Here is a 24,266-nt window from a genome sequence, read left to right as displayed (position 1 = left end):
GCGATAGTAATTATGAATGAGCAAATATAAGGTGGCAAATCCACAATTAAAGTGATAGAGATACGAGCCGCAATTTCAATAATGAGTTAACTTTATTTCATTTTTATATATGATATATCATATAAGGAGTTGTGATATATCTATAGGCTAATTCAAGTATAAATAAATATATGATTATATAAAATAAATTATTTATTTGGACGGTACGTATGGATAAAAATCCCCATATTATATACACATACATTATTCCTAATGTTTGAAATATATATACTTGTGTGTATTAGATCATGTCAACGCAAAATTACATGTTGAATCTAACTTTTTTTTGGACATTTAAAAAAAAAAATTGGAATAGGACAAATGTGTACCTCTAATTTTTTTCCTAATTACACGAAGAAGTTGACTACCATTTCAATCTTGTGACAAACTATTACGTTGAACGAAATGTCTTTAAGTGTTTTAAATGTCAAAACGTGCCTAAATGACTTCTTAAAATCCCAAATAGCCAAAAAAAAAACTAGAAAAAAAATTAAGAAAGAAGTGTTTAATCAAGACAATAAGGCTTAATCAAAATTCAAAGAAATGTTTTGTGTTTGGTCAAAATATGAATATTGGGTGAAAAAAAAAAAAATCTTTTGGTTTAGAAATTAGAAGGATAAAATAAATTTTACTAGGCTACTTTTTAGATTTATGCTAGTTTGCAATATTACGGATTTTACTGGATTTTGAATTTTGGATATATTTATGTGGAGTGTCTAGATATATCAAGATATATGTATCTCATATACAGGAGTTAATACCTCATATGATCACTCAACTGTGCACTCTTCTCTCAAAAAGTCACTCAACTTTCAATTTTCATTCAAAAGTCACTCAACTATTGCTTTCTTTCATAGAAAGTCACTCAACTTTGAATTTTTACTCAAAAGTCACTCAACTATCCACTCTTTCCTCAAAAAGTAACTCAACTATCCATTCTATCCTCAAAAAGTCACTTAATCTATTAAATTATTTTTTAATTAAAAATTGTTGATATTAATTATTTATATAACAAACCAAAAAAATTAATAAAATAAATTAAATCATTTAGTGATCCACCCACCTAACCCGACCCATTTAAAAATATGATATGACCCATTTTATTTTGTCTTTAATCCTAAATTAATCCCTCTCTTTAAACCTTGAATTAGGATTAAAGACAAAATAAAATAGATCATATCATATTTTTTAATGGGTCGAGTTAGGTGAATGGATCACTAAATGGTTTAAATGGTATTTTTATTTTTTAAAAATTTTGGTTTGTTATATAAATAATTAATATCAATAAATTTTAATTAAAAAATAATTTAATAGATTGAGTGATTTTTTGAGGAAAGAGTGGATAGTTGAGTGGCTTTTGAATTAAAATTCAAAGTTGAGTGACTTTCTGAGAAAGAAGTGCATAGTTGAGTGACTTTTGAGTGAAAATTGAAAGTTGAGTGTCTTTCTAAGAGAAGAGTGCATAGTTGAGTAACCATCTGAGGTATTAACTCCATATACACGAGATCAAAAATTAGGTGTAACTTGTTCTAGTACAGTGTATCCAAATTTACACGATTGATCTCTCACCTACCTCTCTCCTATCTCGCTCCCCTTTTACATGATATCTAGATACGTTTATCTAGTTTAATTTGCATGTATCTGAAAATATCACTTGCCTTCCTCCTATATCTCACTTGCCTCTCTCCTCTTTTGCTATTTTAGTGAATTTAATAGTAAAAATACGTATAGTTTTAGATATATCTAACTTAAAATCTGATATGAAATTATGAATTAGTGAAACAATATGTAATTATTTTAAATAATAGAGAGAATTACTAAATAATAAATATGATAGGAATGTTCGTCTAATTAGATAGTAATCCAAATTAGAATTGTTTTTTGAAATTTCTTTTGGAGAGGGGTATGCTGTTGGGTACTAAACTCTAAATCTTTTTGGGCCCTGCAATGGGCCAGAGTCCAGAAGTGTCTTTGAACTTGGTCGGCCCAGTCTAGTCTTACGCTTTGGTTGAAATTTAGGAAAAAACAAGTAGACCTAAATAAGTCTAAATCGACTATATAAATCTTTTTCGATTTAAATGTGAAACTCTATCTTACTATGTTGGAGTTCTAATTAACCCAATGTTAAAAACAAAATTTAATGTTGAAATATTTATGACTAGGCTTGTTCGAACGCAAAAACACAATCATGAAGTTTCAAACTTTTAACTCCAAAACATAATCCTTAAATTTAAAAAGGGGTACCATGAATAAGTTAATCATTTTCACCTACATGTTTCTCTCATGTTAGATATTTTAACATTTGAACTCGATATATTTTAATTTAATAGATACATAAAGAACGGAAAAAGAATTTTTAAATATTGTGATGTAGTTTTAAACTTAAGATATACTCCATCCGTTTCAAAAAGAATTATCTCTTTCTTTTTTTGGTAAAATTTAAATTTCAACTTTCCACATGACATGTTTAAGGCCACAAAATCAAAGGATAGTTATGTACATTTGATCTAACTTTAAATTAGGATCACGAGATTCAAAAATTTTCTTTATATTTTTAAAATCCGTATCAAGTCATTTTTTATAATATGAAAGGAGTATATATTATGTAATATACGAAAATGCCCTTTTAAAGCTTCTCGTCTTAAATATACCATGTAGAATCTTGAACTTAAAGCATTACCTTTGATATAGAAGAGAGTTTCATTAAAAACAAACTAAAAATTGAAAAAAGGACACTTAAACATAAATAATGGTATCTATCTCAAACGGCATGAAAAATTGTAGAATTCGAATCAAAACTTTAGCATTTAAAAAGTTTGAACTTTAACAAAATCGTTTTATCTTATTATTTTCGTATTAAAACTACCTACTTCTTAATACTATAATTAAACTTTTAACTCGTAACTTATAAATTGAGCAACCCAACTAATCTTTCCCCAAGTTGTGGCCCATGGGCTAAGTCTTTAATTGACCAGCTGAACCTGCCAAGTCTTTAATTGGACGCATGCCAATGCTTTTTCTTGAAAATTGTTAGTTGTTGGAGTTTCTCTAGAACATTTGCAAATCAAGTCAGTATATACTACTTTTTATCAAATTATTTTTCATTATCGTTAGACAACTATTTTTTTCATGAAAAACAATAAATAATTAATTAGGAATCAAAAGTAGTTTACTAAGTTATCCACATTTAACAAAGCAGATTGAAATAAAAAATTCACTTAAATATTATGCATACTTTCTTGAGCAATCATTTCTTTAGAAGAATATCAATTTCCAACACTCATATACTTCGCACATGTTTATCGAATTTAAAGTGTATTCAACTTTGAAAACCTCATGATATTAAAAGTGTAATTGAAAACAATTGTTAATTCTTATCTTAAATTTCTAAAATAACATTTATTATGAGATAATTTTTTAAAATTATAACGATTTCAGAGATATAATAAATATTAGTAAAATGAGTTGAATGCAATTGTGCATATCTATGGAGGAAAGAAGGGTTGCATATTGGTCGGTTCGATTCGATTTTGAAGTTTATCGGATTGTCTTATTGATTATTGGTTTGTAGAGATGCTGAATCGTTGACTTATCAGTTTTTCATCGTTGTCGGTTTAACAATTAAGATTTGACACAAAAGAAAAAACATTAAAAGTCACTTAGAGACAAGGTGACAAACCAAATAAACCATGCACTTAAGTTCACAAGTTCTTGATCAAAAGCAAACACTTTTACATTGTTGAATAACCAAGTGTTTGAGACAATAAAAAATAAAAGTAGGAAATTAAAATCTAAGTCGAGGACTTTATATACAAAATGGTATAAATATTATTCTTTAATTTACTATCGGATTATCGATTAACCCGTTAAGAAAAAACTTCAAATCGTTAAAAATTAATAACCGGATAAGAAAAAAATCAAAACCGTTATTAAAATCACTAAACCAATAACCCAATACTATAAACTAATAATTTTTTTATCACTTCGATTTGATTTTTAACAAGCCCTAGATGGAAAGATGGAAGTACATAGATTCTCCACGACCATTTTCATATTGTAAACAAAATTGTGGCAGAAAAAGACCCTTTGGAAATCCATCAACAAATCTCAATCACCAATTTCCTCTTCTCATCTTATCTTTTTCTTTGAATATCTCTTACTATCATTTTCCACCAATCATTTTATTTCACTATCTTTTTCTATACATATGCTAAGATATTATTAGGACATTTTTTTTTCCATCTATTACTAAAAAAAAAACATTAATAGTTAAATAAATTAAAAATGGGAGAACAAACAAATTGAGACACGTTACACCACTAATAATTTGAAAAAATAAAAAAATAATTTTATAAAATGTCTCTTGTATTTTCTTCACGAAATTTCTGTATTAGTTATATATTGATCTTTTACATATAAAAAAAATAAATAAATACAATTTAACTAAAATATATAATTGATATAAGAGATTAGAAAATGTTTTTTTTTTCCAAGAAAATGGCAATTAATGTGTGACGATAAGAGGCAACTTTACTTTTAGTGTTTCAATGGCTAAAATCAAGATAATGATTCTAATCTTATTAGTATTGCATGTTTAACTAACTCACTTTTGTTTTATTAGGTATTTGCTTCTTTAATTCGATTTAGTCTATCTTATGTCATATTTTTATTTTTGAGAATATATAAGGTTTAATTAATATATATATATATATATATATATATATATAATAGTTTTTGAATATTTAGATTTGTAACTTAAATCTTAGATTATTCTATTTTAAACTAATTTAATAGATTAATCAAATGAATTTAAAAAAAATAAAGTTTGTGAAACTTTGTAAGTAAGTGATATAAATAAATTAACTCCTACAAAGTCTATACGAATTAGAAAAGAGCATATTGATTGGAACAAACTAACAAGATTAATCAAATGTTTGGAAGTTCATTCCACCTTTTCCTTTCTCACCACACATAAAATAAAATATAAAATTAAAAACACAATTAAAAAAAATAAAATATAAATCATAAACCCCCAACAAAGTTTCCTAATGTAGTGTAAATTTAGACAATTAATAAAGTGAGTTGAAAATTATAATATATAGATTAATAAACACTAATTTTTTATTCATTCAAATTAAAATATTAGATATCGTAAAATTAAATGAGATACTCAGTTACGATTATTATTATTATTATTATAGAAAAAAAGCACATAAATTTAATGGTGGATAGGAGTTAAGTGAGTGTGGATAAAACGTGGAATGCACAGCCAATCAGAAATTAGAGAAATCCTCAAAAAGCTTTATTGTCAATACTTGCCCTACCAAACACAAAAATTACAAATTATTTTCAAGAAAATAATACAAACTGAAGAAAACACTCAAAGGCACAAAATTTTCCCCCTTTGAACGCCACACGCCTTCCACCATTGTTGACCACAGAGCTCCTAAAACCCCCAATTCATATCTCCTTCCAACAATACAAATTTAGGGTTAGGGTTTTTGGGAGCTCGAATTTGTTGTGAACAAAATGGCTATTCCAACCGCATTTTCTGGGCCCAAGCTTGAGTCTTTATCATCATCGGCTGCGGCGGCTTCTCCAGCGTCAATTGGGTTGTTTTGCAATCCGGGTCGGGTTAGAAGGCTGTCAATTCAAAAGGGTTTGTTCAATTCAGGGATCAGGTGTGAAGTTGCAGCATCTGATGTTGTGGATCAGAGTCAGAGTTCTGGAAATGTGACGTCGTCTTCTAGCCTTTCTGCTCTTGAGCAGCTTAAGAGCTCAGCTGCTGACAGTATGTGTTTCATTTGTGTAAAGTTTTTTTTATTCACTTTGATATATGATTATTTTGAGAATTTGGATTACATTTTGCAGTTAATTGTGTTTTCGTTTTTACTATGTAATTGTTGGTTGATTGATTTTTATTTCTCTTATTAACTCTGGTGATATGATTCTTTAGCAGCTCAGTGATTCTGTTTTATTAATGAGCTGAAGATGTTCTAGCTGCTGTATCCTTCATTAGCTCCATATTAATTTATCTTATTTTCTGGTCTTTTGTTTTTGGAGTAGTTTCTCCTAATTGATCAAGGCTTCTTCTTTACTTGTCTTATAGTTGAAGATCATGTGGTGGAATCATGGTGTTTAGTCAATTCCTTGTTTAGTAAGGATATTGTTATCTTACTAGTTTTTTCTTAAGGCCGGAAGTCGTTTGTGCTTATGCCGCTTCCCTGCTGCATGATAGATTGGAACATTATCATTAACTAGATACTGTAACTATATAATGGTTATCGGGCAACTTTGCCTACCAAGGCTGATAGGGGGTGCGGCGTTGGACCTCATGTTTCTGTTATATAATGGTTATCGGGTAACTCTGCCTACCAAGTCTAGACAAATGGAGGAATATACCTAGTTCTTTTTTCCATTGGCGGCTAGTGTGCGAGAAGTTGGAATCATATTCTTGCATCCTGACCAAAATATTTGATAGTTGCCTGGTCTATCCTGGTTGCAGACTTTGCATGTGGTGCAGTAGTATCAGTCCTTACAGTTCTTGATGATTTGACAACATAGACAATGTGATATCTTCTTGAATTAATATATAACATCGTTGTGCTGGGCATAGTTGTAAATATATGTAAAGAGTACTCACTATTGCAAATGTCAAATATAATGAGTTTCTCCCTTGTTTAATATAAATCAGTGTACGCTCAGTAAGAAGCATTTTTTTTTAAAAATCTTAATATGCTTCAGGATATACCAAGGAGAGGAGCAGTATCGTTGTCATTGGGCTCAGTATCCACACTACGCCTGTTGAAGTACGTGAAAAACTGGCTATTCCTGAAGCAGAGTGGCCGAGAGCCATTGGGGAGCTCTGCAATTTGAATCATATTGAAGAAGCTGCAGTTCTTAGTACCTGTAACAGGATGGAGATCTATGTTGTGGCTCTTTCCCAACATCGTGGCGTAAAAGAAGTTACTGAATGGATGTCAAAGGTATTCTTTTCCCTTGAACTGTATAGGTGATGGTGTAGCTTTATCATCTGCTATCTTTTACTTTGGATTGTGATTAGAAAAAGAAAAGTTCAATTATACATTCTTATTTTCTTGGTGAGAAGGGGATATCATTATGAGCTGCATATCCTACTCGTTGTTCTAATAAAACCTAAAACAGAACTTGCTGAATGTCTCTTTTAAAAAGATCGTAGCTTCTGTATTTATATCATATTTGCAACATTGTGGTTCTTTGCTCACAATCATGAATTTTCATTCATCACAACAGATATAACCATCAAACTGATTAACAGTTGTCCTTTTCTTTTGCAGACAAGTGGAGTCCCTGTTACAGAAATTTGTAAGCACCGTTTTTTACTGTATAATAATGATGCGACACAGCACATCTTTGAAGTATCAGCTGGGCTAGACTCGTTGGTCTTAGGGGAAGGTCAAATCCTTGCTCAAGTCAAGCAAGTAGTCAAGGTTGGTCAAGGAGTTACAGGCTTTGGAAGAAACATTAGTGGACTATTCAAGCATGCAATCACCGTCGGAAAGCGGGTTAGAACTGAAACAAACATTGCAGCAGGCGCAGTTTCTGTAAGTTCAGCTGCTGTGGAGTTGGCTCTGATGAAGCTTCCTGAATCCTGCCACACTACTGCTAGGATGCTAGTTATTGGAGCAGGCAAAATGGGGAAACTTGTGATTAAGCACTTGGTAGCCAAGGGATGCACAACGATGGTTGTTGTAAACAGAAGTGAGGATAGAGTTTCTGCCATTCGTGAAGAAATGAAAGATGTCGAGATAATCTACAAGCCCCTCAATGAAATGCTTAAATGTGCTGCTGAAGCTGATGTTATTTTCACGAGCACTGCATCAGAAACGCCACTGTTTATGAAAGAACATGTTGTGGATCTTCCACCTGTTAGTGCAAGTGTTGGAAGTTTAAGGCTTTTCATTGACATCTCAGTTCCTAGGAATGTTGGTGCTTGTGTGAATGAGCTAGAGGACGCACGGGTGTACAATGTAGATGATCTAAAAGAGGTTGTGGCAGCTAATAAGGAGGACCGTCTTCGTAAAGCTATGGAAGCTCAAGCAATCATTTCTGAAGAATCCAAACAATTTGAAGCTTGGAGGGATTCACTGGAGACTGTTCCCACCATCAAGAAACTGAGGGCTTATGCAGAAAGAATAAGGGTTGCTGAACTGGACAAGTGCATGTCAAAAATGGGTGATGATATCTCAAAGAAGACAAAGAAGGCTGTTGATGATCTTAGTCGTGGAATAGTTAACAAGCTCCTTCATGGTCCCATGCAACACCTAAGATGTGATGGGAGTGACAGCCGCACATTGAGTGAGACCCTTGAGAATATGCATGCTCTAAATAGGATGTTCAGCCTCGAGACAGATATATCTGTATTGGAACAGAAAATCCGAGCTAAAGTGGAGCAAACTCAAAAATAAGGTGAATCTCTCAAGCTTTTTTCATTGAAAATTCTCTCAGAGCCTCAACTGAATAAGAGGAAGAATTCCTCAATTGTACTTTCTGTTGGTGGTACTGCAAATTCTCATTGAAATGCATAGTCAGGATATGATCCCTTACCGAGATCTTTCCTGTTGATTTAATTTTGTCAAAGATATATGCAAACCTCTGATTGTCTATTCCTCTTGTGTCTTAAGAGTACATTTTGTATGTAGCTGTTCTATCGATGTTATTAGCTGAAGTTATATCCTTGTAATGAGTGATTCATGGGAGAGATCCATATACTCCTTCCACAAACAGTTCTAGCCTTGTAACATATTCACTGATTCATTTACTTTATGATTATTATGTTGATGTATTAATTTCATTCGACTTGTTCTCCCTTCACTTTGTAACCCTGCAACGTAATTGTTAAATGCAACAATATTGATTACTGTAATGCTGCTCTGTTCTCTTTCACATAACAGAATTCATGATAACAATCTTGGTCTTAGATTATTGTTTCTCTACTTTATTTGCCTCGGTTATTAAAGTAGTTGGTATAACTGTTGATACCCTAATGATTTTGCATAGCAGGTAGAACATAAAAGGGTCAAGTAGGTTTTGGTGTACCAAAACTAGGAAGAATATTGAAAAGTTGAACTGGAACTTGTCAAATTTGTTAGCCAAGATGACCTTCTGTTCTTTGCATATCAAACCTACACAACTAAAATTTCTAGAGAAAACCTTGAATGGTGGTCCTGTTGAGTCCCCATGTCAGTACTTTAAGGATGGGATGCTCTCTTTTTATGATCTGGGGCAATCCTAATCTCACGAGTTAGCTTTTGAGCTTAAGTTAAACCCATTAATTTGTTTTTAATCGGATCCTCCCTAAGGTCAGTCTAATATCTAAAAATGCAGAGCTCCATTTACTCAGTACTGTTATTAGAGTTAGGAGCTTACTATATAGCATGAATCTTACTCTTCTGGCTATGACTAAATGGTCAGATTATACACGAAAATGAGCTCTTATAAATCTTTTGCTTCACTTGCATAGAAAACTCTAATATAGGCATCTGGGCAATATGCCAATATTTGGTTGAACTTGAAAGAAAGAATACTTAAGTCAAAGTTTTAAAGAGTACTTTTGAAGTTGAGTTGTATATATACATGTATTTTCACGTGAAGAAAAGAAAATCGGAGATATATTAGTAAAAACCATCAATTCACTCGAGATAGTGTAATTCCACGATTGGAGTCTGGAGATACTCTTCAAACAAGTTTTCAATATATAATAGATACTAAAGTTCAGCATTTACAAATACTCACGAGTCATGTCTAATACAGTTGCAACAGAGTGGAGCTAGCTCGTAACTTTGGTTCTAACTTTTGAGTTACTCAAAAAAAAAAAAAACTGAACTCATTAGCTTTAAATCCTAGCTCTGCCGCTTTGCAAGGATAGCTGCCGAGCCATGAATAAGAGAGTATACGCATTTCAAAAATATCATCAGTTCCAAAGTCATCAATAATGAACCTCACCCACCCCCACTCTTTTGTCAACACATTAATTTGTCTGTTCATTTAAGTTGTGTCCTTTTTCTGGTTTGTATAATAGTCCAGCTAGGGTATACTTGTCAAGTTCACTAACATTAGATGAGACACCTGATACGTGAAATTACTAGTGAGAGGTGAAAAGTATCTCGCGAAATCAGGTGTGCACAAAAGTTGACCTGAATATCACAGTCATAATAATAAAATAAGTTCACGAACATTAGACATATTCCAGTTAATTCCACATACATTTACCTACAAACAAGTGTAAAAGGTCATAAATATATGAGAAATGACATTATTAATACCATAAAAAAAAAACTAGACAAAATAATAATATACCACTATGTTATCTTATTAAATGTGCAAAAAATGAAGAATAGGATAAGCTTTCATGTCTGTGAAGGATCAAGTAAAATCTTGACAAGACGGTTAACAATATAATTCTTTTACCCTATTTGCTACAAAAGAGAATTATGATTACTTGGTTATATATACTAAAAAGCGGTCTTTCAACTTTTCACTTTGCTTGCTCCATAGATAAAATTTCGAGTGTAACAATTTTGACCTCAAAGATTTGATCATAGGGCAAGCGAGGGTCGAAAGTTTAAAACCACCCATTTTCAAGGGTTCTTTCTTTGTGAAGTTGTGAATTTCAAAATTTTAAGAATGTCACGCTTGGAATTCAGATCGCGCATCGAAATCAATCGTCACCCTTCCCGTGGATCCTTATTTTTTCAACTAAATAAGAATGTGGTCCCAATTAAATCACATGAATAAATTTTACAATAAGCCATATTTATACAGGCTTTATTCATTGTCATTCTTTGCATGCATCAATTATTGGTAAAACTTAGGTTAAAATGTAGTATGATAAAACTCTTGAGACTTTAGGTCATTTATCTTCTTTGTCCAATTCATTGTCTTTGCACTTAGCACATTGGGCTTAGGTGTTGAAATGGGTCCAAAAAATTGCAGAATATGAGTCATTTTGTTTTTTTGGTAGTATTAGGTAAAATAATTTAAAACTCACTGACATTTTTTTTTTTATCTTTTTGTGCAAATGTACACCAACTTATCTAGTTGTTCATCAAGAGTACAATTATTTTGTTCCAAAATATTATTCCTTAAAATTATTGTTACACCACCTACTGCTACAGGTAGAATCATTTTTTATCTTTTAGGAATATCCAATTATTGTGAACTGATAAAAGTTAGTTACTAATTGATATAATTATCCAATTATTCTACTTTTAACTCATTATTAGTTGCCTCCTTTATTTAATTTATACTAGTAGTTGTTTCTAGCTATAATCATTAGTACTGTTTAAACTAAGTTCAAAAGTACCCAGTGATTCTTTTTTTTTTTTTTAAAAAAAAAAATTAAACTAGAAAGTTGAAACACTAAAGAAAATGGAAGAAAAGGCTAATAATAGAATAGGTTCAATCATATTATAATTTATCAAAACTTTAGGATAAACCTAGAGCTAGTAACTAATAATAAAAGTTTTACATACTTTACCATCTTTATTGTAACACAATTGCTGAAACTCAAGCAATCATACCCATCACTTGTTCTTTAATATATATATATATATATATATATATATATATATATGAAAAAATCTTTTTGACCAGAAAAAAAATTTGGTCAGAATAATAATTTTTCTATGTTAATTCACCTTTTAAAATATTTTTATCCTTTTAACTTTAATATAGTCTAACTAAAGAATGGGAAAAAAAATTAATTTTTTTAAAAAAAGAAAAATATTATAATTTTTTTAATTTTCTGATCAAATTTTCTGGCGATTTAGCACTTCCATATATATATATATATATATATATATATATATATATATATATATATAGTGAATAAAAATAGATGAGTTTTACAAATAGCCGCTTTTCACCACATGCAATTAAAAATACCAACCATCCTAGAGCTGAAATTTTGAAACAATGATTATTTTTTTAAATACAGACTCGAATATGGCTAATAAACGATATTTCTATGCAAAACAGTAAAAACACAATATCTAATCATTTTCTCCGATTTACCATTCAAATATTCAAAACTTATAACCGACCTGAATAATGCAAATTCACGATTCATAAAAACCTACTTGAACGGAAAACATATTCCATAACATAAGCTTCTTTGTTCCGAAAACTTTGATTTAGTCGGTATATAACATATTAAAACATCGAAAGAATGCCTCATTGACATATCCACCAAAGAATCAAATAATATTTTTATGAATTACAAGTAGAACAAAACATTGAAGAGATTGAAAAGAAGTTTGGGAAATGGAATTTTTCGATTTTGAAAATGTAACGTAGAATTTGGCCCCCTTTTCAAACTATATTTAATTTCACATATTGTCACTTTGTGTTAGTACGTAGTAAATTGAGAAGCATCTTTCATGTCTACTTGTCTTTGTACAACAAAAATAAAACAGATAGGTCCTTCAAATTTCATCTCAAACTTATATGAATGACCAAAAAAGTCACGTTATTCACACATTAAGCAAAAAAATATGACTTTTGATAGTCTAAGATGTGGAACTTTGTAAACCTCTTAATAAAAATCATAGTATATAATACTATAACAAAAATAGTTTTTAACGACAGTATATATGCACATGAACAAATAATGTTATTGGTATTAATTAAATGTGAATAGATCTAGTGTCGCTATAGCTTATAGACATTAGAGAGATTCACAAAAACTGTTAATTGTCATTAGTTAATTAATTATAGCTAAAGATCATTACTGGTGTAGTGTTTACAATTGGCATACTACATAAATATATCCTTTAACTTAACCTCATTTTATATTTATGCCCTCCAACTTTGAGTGTGCACAAATATTCACTTAAACTTGTATAAAGTTGAACAAATAGGCACACGAACCCAATGCGTCACAATACACGTAGGACACAAATTTCCTCGTAGAACATTTGTATCTATTTGTTCAATTTTATATAAGTTTAAGTGTCTATTTTTGCACACCCAAAATTGAAAGCATAAATGTGAAATGAGACAACCAAGTTAAAGGATATATTTATTTATCATGTCTTTATAATTTACAACATTATATATAGTCTAAGTTTGAGGAGGTTAGTGTGTGCAAAGATCTTAACCCTAACTTCGGATCGAAAGATGTTATCTTCAATAGATCTTCTACTCAAGTAAAATCATTACAAAACAATTTCGAAAGAAAAAACATATTGTGTTTTACAATTTTAACTATCAAAACTCATAGACAATGAAGCCTTAGCCTAAACCTCAAAGTAGAATTTAATCATTACGTCCTAGAAGTGTAGATGGGAAGGTTCAAAAATAAATACATTAGTTACCACATAAAAAATTGTACGAAAAATAAGTACTGGCTTTATATTTTTCTTTGTTACTCTAAAGACAATGGGGATTCATAATTTATTTATTTCAATTATTCTAAAAGAAGATGCATGAGAATTAAATATTCCAATTGAGAATTGCATTTACATTGTCCTCTAACGTTGTTCAATACAAAAGGCAAAAGCAAAATCTCTAATTTTTTTTTTTTAAAAAGTAAAGTTTCAGTCGAATAATATTGAAAATAAAAATAAAAACTAGAATACTAGACAAAAGCTACGGGCCCAATAAATCAATCAATCCTAAGTGGGCCTCTACTGCAGAAAGGGCCGGACCGTCTGGATCAACAGTCGCTGTTATATGCATGGCCCATTGGGCCGCTTCCCCCAGTTGTTTGCCTTCCTTTAAAACCTAACCAAATTTATTACAATTATTTAAAATCTAGCATTTTCAAAGCCGTGCAAATCACTCACTCTATTCATCGACTTCTTCATCATAGCCACTTTAGCTAGCTTCTCAGCTGCTCTCCAAGCCGATGTAGGCGTTAACGGCTCACCATTTTCATCCAAGAATAAATTCATTTCCCTCTCATTCGTTCTCTGCCGTTGGATCATTTTATGCTGCTCTATCTGCTGTTGATATTGTTTCCTCCATTGCACTTCCGTCAGCTCGGCTTCTAATCCTCTTACATACTCGTCCACAAAAGCCGACCCGGATTGTATCAACAATGCTCGAGCCGATGACAATAAATGCATCGCGCTAGATAGCTCGTTATGCTCGATTAATCTCCTAGACTCCGCAATTGCCCTCGTAGTTATAAAGAGGTTCCTGAGTCGTTCAATTTTCGGGATTGAAGATCGAACGGCTTGAGGCCTTGGAACCAATAAAGAATGTTCCCTTCCATAAATTGCTTCTTGTGTTGCCGGGTCCTTGTAGCAACATCTAACGGATAACACATGGTGTGACCCATTAGTCATTGTTGGGATTTTCACTTCTAATAGCAACTCCCTTTCTTCCTCGGCGTATAAATCGCCAAGCCGAACACAACTCGACCCGAGTACAGCTGGCCGACCATTGTACGAATAAACAGCTGCAACTTCAGCCGGGTCTGAGCCGGATGAGAAATCCAGCTGGAGTTTCAGATCTTGAACCACTACACTCAATAAACCGCCAACGCATTTCGAAAACGCGTCCTCCTCAGCCGGCTCATGGCTTAAGCCGCCTTTTTTCCCGAACCCGGAGGAATGAACCGGAATTTCTATGTGACCAAACCGGGTGGAGGACACGTGGGTGGATTCCGATCGTTGATTGTGTGTATTACTTCCCTGGATCTTCTCATCCTGACCGTCGGATAAAAGCATAATGCTAGCCACTGGATTTCTCTCGCGCCGATCTTCAAGCACCTTCGCGGCTTTCCTTAAAGCTTCCCCAACACAAGTCCCTTGGCTACAAACAAGCCGATCAATAATGCGCCGAGCCGATCGTTGTCCTTGTTGAGTCATTCTTCTCAGAGGAAGTAATCTTTTTGGTGTAGCAGAGAAAGCCACAATTGAAAGCCGATCAACAGAGCCGAGAGAGGAAATAACCAACCTCATGGCTCGTTTCAACATTTGAATCTTTGCACCACTCATACTCCCACTCACATCCAATACAGTAACCAAATCAATCGGAGCACGTCGTGCCGGGTCAAGAAAATGACCCGACCCAGAATTCGAATTCCCCGCCGGAGGCGACGGCGGAGGTGGTGGAGCTTTAACTTTCAGAACAACAGCATACGTCTCATGAGTTCTTCCAACGGAAACAATGGCAGCTTCAGGCATTAAGCTAACTTCAACACTTCTATTATCTCTCAGGTTAGCAACTGCTTCATCACTCGAAATCGGGTTCACGAAAAACCCCTGGAATTCTTCGATTTCTTCTTCTACATCATCTTGTTCCTCATTTGCTTCCGGTATCGAAACAAATTTAGCTCCAGCAGTAGGAGTAAAAAGAGGCTCATCATCATTATAACCACACTGCTCTGGTTTGTAATAAGTTTTGACATTTGGTAATGGCTTTTCTTGTTTTCTGATTGGGGTACTTGGATATGATTCTACTTCTTCTGGTTTTTGGGTTTTTTGATTTTCTTGTTGTTGAAGTCTGTGAATGGCTAAAAGGGGTACATCTTTCCATGTTGAATTACAAACAGGGCAAACCAAATTGCTCTGTTTTTTAACATGAGAAGCAATGCAAGGAAAATGAAAAGTATGAGAACATTCTGCTGTATATATAGCCATTCCTTGCCCTGATTTCACACTCTGTGTACAAACTCCACAGCTATGCTGCAAATAGTAAAAAAAAAAACACAAAAAGATTAGATTTTTAGCCAAGAATTGAGAGAAAAACAGGGGATAATAACACTATTAATTGAGTAAACGAGAAATCAAATTCTTACTTTGGAGAGACGTAGGGTGTTCTTGAGGATAGAAAAAGGGGATCTTGGAGAAGAAGGATTAGAACCAAGTAAAGTTTTAGGGCTTTTCGTGTTGGATTTAGGAGTAGTTTTGCAATGGAGTTTAGGACTAATAAGAGTGTTAATGTCATTAGAAGAAGCTTTATTATTAGTTTTGCATCGCAAACGAGGAGTTGAAGGATTACTACTAGATAAAAAACCAAGCTTTACACAGCTTCTTGGACTTGGACTTGGGACTTGTTGTCCACCGCCATTGTTGTTCACTTGTTGTGAATCTTTATCCACAAAATGAGGTTCTCTATCTCTTGGGATTGTTGTACAAAAAGCTCTCCTCCATCCTGTCCCCATTTCTCAAAAGAATTCAAATGGATCTAAACAAAGTTGACAAACAAGTTGAAGAAGAAGAAGAAGAAGAAAAGGATAGAAACAAAAGAAAGTATAAAGATAGAGAAATCTCAGCTCAGAGTTATAGTCAGAGCCTTTTTTTTTCTTCTCTGAATTTAATTTTTTGCTGCTATTAAGACACAAAAAGATAGCTGCATCTATAAAGTATTTGAGATCTGTTTCTTCTTTCTATTGCACTCTGTGTTTTGTGTCATATGAGGGAGTTTTTTGAGTAGGCTTGTTTATTCATTCAATAAATATATATACACAAGTATATTATAAGGGATATGGTCTATTTTTTATTTTTATTTTGGAGAAAATTACCTGGTGCTTGGTTGGTTTCTGGCATGTAGATATGAAAATAATGGTAAATAATATTTATTGCTCCTTTGGATAAACTCAAAAAGTAGCTTTTGAATTTAAAATATAAAAAGTTTAAATTTAAATTAATTTTAAGTCAAAAAATAAAAAATTGAGGGAAACCTTGTTTTGATTTTTGATTTTTAAAAAAACTATTTTTTTTGTTATTTTTAACCTGGTTAATACAAATATACATTAATAGAAAAGAAGATTATATAAAAAAAGAATTGGTGATCAATTTAATTGACCATCTTACTTGAAGATAATTGTCTCATATTAGTTATACATCTTACTAAATCAAGACAGAGTAAATTAAAATTATTCTTTATTGTCCCTTGAAATTAATTTTTTCTTTTTTAAGTTTTCATATTTGTTTAAAAGATTTTTGATAAACTTATGAGGATTAATTAGTAAAATTATCTTTTTATATATAATTTTTAATAATTAACTAAAATGGGATGAAGGAATAACTACTACATTCCTTGTTTCAATTTACATAAATCATTTTCCTTTTTAAGCCTCTCTAAAAAAGATTCACATCATTTTCATTTTATACTTATCGAGTCATATTTAACGTTTTAAAATAAAAAGGTCAATTTTATATATCAGTATTTCCTTTTAAGCCAATCTCTAAAAAGATTCACATCATTTGTGATTTATACTTATAGAGTCATATTTAACGTTTTATTCTAAAATGAAGATAATTTTATGCAACACTTTTTCCTTTTTAAGTCGGTCTATAAAAAAGATTCGCACCATTTTTACTTTATGCTTATTAAATTCTATTTAACAGTTTATTGTAAGAAGAAATTAACTAAAAGTAAGTGTTGAATTAACTATAATAAGAGCAATTTAGTAAACGTAATAGAGTTTTACCTTATTTCGTAAATTTCGTATCCACTCAAATGATACCACATGATTTTGAAGAGATGGAATATTATTTTGGATCCAAAGGTCAACGGTTTCTTCCCAGAGGATTCAGCTAGAGTTTCACGAAAAATTCTTTTTAATCAAAATTTAAAATTTATTTTTGAAATATTTATTCGATCATAAAATTTAATTAAATTTTAAAAAAACATAAAATATTTATTGGATCGTGAGATTAAGTTTTTCTTAAAAACATATTAGTTCGATCATACAAATTTGATCAAAACTTGACAATTTTTAGAAAAAAAATAATTGCACCTTCAAGTTTCAAGCACAAAACTTCACATTTAAATAAAAATTCATATTAAAAAATTATACTGAAATTGTACGTTATAATTTTAAAATTTATGACTAAACATAAGCCTAGTTTATTTTAATTTCAGCATGATTAAACACATGCAATTCTTCATTTCCCATTTATGACAGGATTTATGATCTATAATTGAGGTAACCAGAGACATTTTTTTTTTTTTGATACTTCCAATTTATGTATCTTGTCTTTTTTCCATAACTCTCTTAAAAAATAATATAATTTGTTACACATTATAATTTTTGAATTTAATCTCGCATGTTATATTAATATCACAAACACAAAGCGTTTATTGCATCATAAGCATTTTTAATTTAATATTACAATTTTTTTAACAGATTCCTAATCAAGGGAGTAGAAGCAATATAATTGTAATACAGAGACACTTTTTTTTCTTCTTTTTGTTAAATATAGACACTTGAATTATGTGACCTTGTATCTACAAATATCTTAACCTTATATTTTATCCACCATTTAAATTTTGGTCTAATATTTTACTCTTATTAATATTTTGGTATTTTCCCTTGATCTTATCTGAGATCTAACTTGAGAGTAATTTTAAGAAAATCATATATCATGGGGTAAACCTTTCTTTTTCAATAAAATTGATTATGTCGATTACACATGTTTTACATTAATTTTTTTGTGAAAAAAATAAATACAAGATGATCTATTAACGATAAACGACAAATACAATATTATGTATAAGATTTTGCTCATCAAAGTAACACTTAATCATAGTTAACCTAACCAAATAAATTTCTTTATTCCATTTTATTATTTTTCTTCTTCTTTCTAATATAGAAACAAATTCATTTTAGGCAAAAAAATATCAATCCAGAAAATAACATATGTTTGTTAAAAATGGAAAGTTGGTGAAACTAATTACTCATTTGATGGGAGTGAAATCTTATTAACTCAAATAATCACTAGTGATTTTGGATAAATTTTATTATAATGTTTGTCCTTAAATGATATATTATGATGTCACAAAATTGATTTAAGTACAATAGAATCTCATACATAAATAAATTAAAAATAAAATAATTATGAAATAATACCTTTTTGTATGGATTGGACACTTATTCAATCAATCATGTTGTAGCTCGAATTCTTTTGGAATAAATAATGATCTCAGCTTCGATATTCACTTCGTCAATCAACAGTAGTCACATTTCCTTTATGGAATTTTAATTTTTTTTTAAATAAAATATATTTTTAAAAAAGTTCTAGGTTTATCAATTGGAATATATATGTTCATTGATAAATCAATTTGAAAATATTAGGGTTGGTTGTGAAATGAAAAGGCTTCATACGTTTAAAAATATATATTGTCTTCAAAATTTCGACTAAATTTAGTAATATGAATTATAAAAAAAATTCAATATTTGTTAAGATTAAATAACTCACTAATACTTAAAAAATTATTTCAATAATAAAAAATTGACTTGTCAAAAAGATCTTTTATCGTAGCACATAGCAACCTCGATAAAATATTTTAGATACATAAGTCTAAAATATTATTTCGTTTAGCTCATATTTTAATGGGAAAACTACTATATTTGAGATGCATCCATATTATATATTAATTTTATCTACATTTTAAAATAACTACGTATTTATCATTAATTACTAATTTTTATTTATCATACACATTAAGAAAGATACAACTAGATATATCATTGTTGCTACCATATAGAGTACTTTAATAGGGAGAGAGATAAACAAGATTGACGATATATCTGAGATACATGCAAATTTATTTAATAAAACTTACGTGGAGTAACTTTCATCTAATTTTATCCCATGTATTCTGAAATACATATATCTAATTTGTATTTAGACGTACTAAAAATTATACAATTCGTAATATTATAAACTAAGTATATCAATATATTTAGTTTCTAAACTTGCGTAATCTTCCTTATTTTAACGTAGATTTATCTCTAATGAATTGTGAACATTTACAAAAAGGTAAATATAAAATAATTCAATTTGGAAATAAATTACTCAATGAATAACTAAAAGAAGTACAAACGAGCCTTGAAATTGAAAATCATAATGCAATTGTTACCTATCATATCAAAATTATTGAAACCTACCAATTTTTATTTATTTTTAATTAAAAAAAAATTGCATGATTATCCCAATCAACACTGGCATCTTGCTATGATTTAGGTAGGTGAAGTAGATTTATAGGAAGTTCTGCTACTGCAAATTTTAAATATTTTCTATGTACTAAAAGGCAAAATTTACAGCTAAGAGAAGCTATAATAGGGAAGTAGTATGGTCATTTGTGTGAAAGTTCTTGATATTTGAGTCATTAATTAGTGTATTAAAATATTTATTACACATAGCATTTACTATATGGGTCCTAGTATTAGAACCACAGCTATATCTAAGTAACTAGGTTAATATTGTCTATAAAATTAAGTGTCAGTTCTTTTCTGACCGTTTTGTTTCACTTGTAGACCCTATAATAATAATAATAATAATAATAATTGAAAAACAAATAATAAAACCATTGAAAGTTATTGAGTTTAATATAGTTATAATACGAGTAAATATGTTATTAAGTTTGAGTTTAGTTGTATTTATCCCTTTAAGTTTGGGTGAGTATAATTAAATAGACATTTAAATATGAATTAAACTGATTAAATAGATATAAATATCCTATATTGCATAATATATGCAAGACGCCATATGAAACACATAATTATTTCGTAAGACGAATGAGTCTGTTTTTTTAAAAAAAATTTATACAAATTTAAATGCTATTAGTACAAACTCAAAGTTGAAGAGCAGCTAAAGTCAAGTGAAATAATATATTTATGTATTATTTCTATAAAATAGTGTATTTTAATCATTTCCAATATTTATTCGACTAATTCATAAGTAAAAGGAATTTTAAGTGATAAACGAAATCAAGTGAAGGAGTCTCTCTGATCGATTCGTAATAAAAATATTTTTTTTATTTTATTTTTAATTTTAAAAAATATTAATATATTCAAATTGAAAATGCTAGTGAATTCATTTTTATTATCTTATATTTCACATGTAATTTCTTTCTTTCCTTAGCCTATAGTGCTAGTTCAAATTATATTTTTTATCATACGAAAAAGGCTTAAATATAATATTAAACTTTACTTATTTATGTTATCAGTTAAAAGTTTAGTTTATTTATGATATTGCTATTAAAGAAAAGGCTCATTCATGCCATTATTTTTAAATAACGATTTTGTAAAATCATTTTTGACACGTGGACAATTATAATTCGGCCACGTCATCAAAATTATAAATTAAAAAAATCAAAAAAATAATTAATTCAAGTTTTTTTCAGAATTATGATTTTTTTTAATTCAAAAAATTGATGACGTGGCCAAATTACAACTTGTCACGTGTCAAAAACAGTTTTGCAAAATCGCAGTAAAAAAATAATGACATGAATGAGACTTTTCTTAAAACGTAATGACATAGATGAGCCAAACTTTTAACGGATGACATAAATGAGTCTTTTCTGAAAGTTTAATGACATATTTAAGCCTTTTCCCTTTATTATATAACTTGTGAATTTAATTTTCATTAAAAACAACTTGAAATAAACTTTGTTTGGAATCTTACATAAAATCTATTGTTAATTTCACCTTACTGTATTATTTTGCTAAATGGGTCATGAATTTTTTAGAAACAAGAAAAATCTCTAATTTTTTTTTTTAAAGAAAGTCAAATTTGAATTTCTGTAAAACACAAATAATTCAGTGGTGCAAAATTTTGTGCTATTTTTATTTGCAATAATGCAAGTGCTCTAGACGTGTTATTAGATTGGAACGTGCATGGTTTAATTTATTTTCTGTCTTGAAAAAATAACAGCTCAATTTCTTTAATTAATTTGTGGGATTCTGTGGCTCAATATTTTAGTAACTCATTGAGTTTTCCATCACCAGTTACGACGGTTTTTATTTATTTGTTTTTTTTTTAATAATTATGATGTTCAAATTAGTTTGAGCGCTTATTAATTTTTATTTTATTTTATAATTAATAGTGTCAAAATAGTTTGTGTTTAATAGCAGTGATGCGGAGCTAAAAGTTTGATAAAGAGTGTTTAGAAATATTTTAAAAAGCTATTAGTGTAATTCAAATAGATAAATACATTTAAGTAATGGTGATATTTTCTAATATATCTAAAATAATTGTGCCATAGAACCTTATTATGTTAAGGTGTTCAGAATATATTATATAATTATTTTATTTATATATATAGTTTTAATTTTTCGACGAAAAATATACGCCCCTGTTAATCAATCTATATGCTAACGAACATTGTCCATCAAAATTAAGAAGATGATAAGAAATTACCTAGAAGTTTGAACATGATATCTCATGCTTCTTTATGATTATTTCACTGAACACCAGATTATACCTTAAATGCTTAATTACGACAAAATTTATATAGTGAATGAATATATATATATTATTGAAAAAAACTTTCTGGCCAGATATTTAGCCAAAATTTATTTTTTCTACGTTATTTCATTTTTTGAAATATTTTCATCTTTTTATTTTTAATATATTTTAATTAAAAATGAAAAAAAAGATTCATTTATATTAAAATAAAAAAAATATTATAATTTTTTTTAATTTTCTGATCAAATTTATTGATCATTTAACACTTTCTCTATGTTATTGTGTTAGTCGTGATCAGGAACGGAACCACGTGGTGTTCATGAGGTTCACCTAAACTCCTCGATAAAAAGTTACATTATATATATGAAGTAAATTTTCTATATTATATATATACATTGAACTCTCTTAATAACAAAGAGAAGCTGATGGTGCGATAAAAATTCCAGTGAATTTTTTTTTCTTTAAATTCTGTTCTCTTTTTCTTATTTTTTTTAGAGGTTTGATTACTTTACAAACATGCTAAGATTTTAAATCCAAAAAAATTCAAAATTTTTATTTCTAAAGACTTATTTATATGTTTATACTTTTATTTTTTGAATCATCTAAATCTGCGTGAATAATATTCTTCAAGCCGACATCAGACTTGTGGCTTTAATAATTTAAAGACAAATCAACTATTGCTATTAGTTTAAATTAACTAAGCAATATTAAATTATAGATACCCATTTTTGTTTAGTGAAGTAGTACTAGTTCAAATATTTATTTGATAATATTAATTTATAAAAAGAAAGTTTGCGAAATATTATAATTTTTAAGTATTGTTTAATAAGATTATCAATATTTAGTTCTTTCGTACACAAAAAGTTACTCGTATTTCTACATCTTACTTATTAAATAATATTTTCTTCGTTTTAAAAAGATTAGCTTAGTTTGACTTAAAATCGAAATTAAAAAAAGAATTTTTTTAAAAATTTTATGGTTCTAATTTAATGTTATGTTAAATGTGTCAAAATACCCTTTAATCTTGTGGTCTTAAACATGTAACATGAAAAGTTAAAAATTAAAGTGTTGCAAAAAATAAAAAAAATCATTATTTTTAAAACTAAAGAAATATATTTAATTCAAAATTTCAAAATTTTTCTGAATAATTATATCGATCTAAAAGGATAATGCAAGGGATATTTACCAAAAACAAATAAACTAACAATAATATAAATAAAATCCGTAAAAGATAATACTTCTGTCAATAATTTTTTTCGCTTAAATATACCTCTTAAGTAACTATTCTTTCTTAAAAAGTAAAATATATTTGTATTAACTTATTCCTGAAAAAGATGTAACTCGTCTTCAGTAATTTCTTTGTTACGTAAAACTCCTTATTTAAATAAGAAAAAAATGGAAGAATATCATTAGTAGTTTCATTAGTAACGCCACTTATTTTGAAACAAATAAAAAAGTTGAAACACCATTTATTTTGGAAGGAAGGAAGATGAAAATAGAAATGTTTTAAATAGAGCTTAATTAAGTAAAATATAATAAAATTATGTAAAGTGAGATATTTTCTCTGTTCGATATTGTTTGTCATGTTACACTTTTCGAAAGTCAATTAGACTAATTTTTAAAGTTAAATTAGATAATATTATTTCAATATTTTAAATAAAAAATTAGATATTTTAAAATTATATAAAAAGTACTATAAATTGTAAATATGATGAAAAGATAAATCTTAAAATATTAATTAAAATTTTTATAATTTGACTCTAAAAGTAAAAATAATGACAAATAATATCGAACGAAAAAATATAACAGAGAGGAGAATAATATAACAATAATAACAAAACAATGAAAATTAAAATAATTGAAGAAAAATGTTGGTTGTGGTATCAAAATTAGTAGTGACATTTCTTAATCACATTTTTTAACGTTTAACTAATAATTAAAGTGGAAATATGTAACCAACTCCGACAAGTAACTTAGAAACACAGCTTCTCTGCAACTGTCTTGTGTGGGATTGTACCTTCCCAAAACAAAGACTTG

The 24,266-nt window shown here is 29.4% G+C and overlaps 2 protein-coding genes across 2 annotated transcripts; one reads left to right on the top strand and one right to left on the bottom strand.

Moving 5' to 3' along the window:
- The first annotated feature begins 5,271 nt into the window (after window positions 1–5,271).
- LOC101266935 (glutamyl-tRNA reductase 1, chloroplastic) lies at window positions 5,272–8,872 on the top strand. The gene is made up of 3 exons (XM_004237988.5): window positions 5,272–5,830; window positions 6,784–7,025; window positions 7,356–8,872. The coding sequence occupies exons 1-3, from the start codon at window positions 5,569–5,571 to the stop codon at window positions 8,484–8,486; spliced, it is 1,635 nt and encodes a 544-aa protein (XP_004238036.2). The 5' UTR covers window positions 5,272–5,568; the 3' UTR covers window positions 8,487–8,872.
- A 4,742-nt stretch (window positions 8,873–13,614) lies between these two features.
- LOC101266631 (E3 ubiquitin-protein ligase WAV3) lies at window positions 13,615–16,568 on the bottom strand. Its single transcript, XM_004237987.5, has 2 exons — window positions 15,827–16,568; window positions 13,615–15,713 (listed from the first exon to the last, which is right to left on the bottom strand). Exons 1-2 carry the CDS (start codon window positions 16,190–16,192, stop codon window positions 13,827–13,829), a joined length of 2,253 nt encoding a protein of 750 aa, XP_004238035.2. The 5' UTR covers window positions 16,193–16,568; the 3' UTR covers window positions 13,615–13,826.
- Window positions 16,569–24,266: the final 7,698 nt, after the last annotated feature.

Source organism: Solanum lycopersicum, chromosome 4 (assembly GCF_036512215.1).
Source record: "Solanum lycopersicum chromosome 4, SLM_r2.1".
Taxonomy (NCBI): domain Eukaryota; kingdom Viridiplantae; phylum Streptophyta; class Magnoliopsida; order Solanales; family Solanaceae; genus Solanum; species Solanum lycopersicum.
Note: the sequence above shows the minus strand (reverse complement) of the source record. Positions and strands in the feature narration are given on the sequence as shown.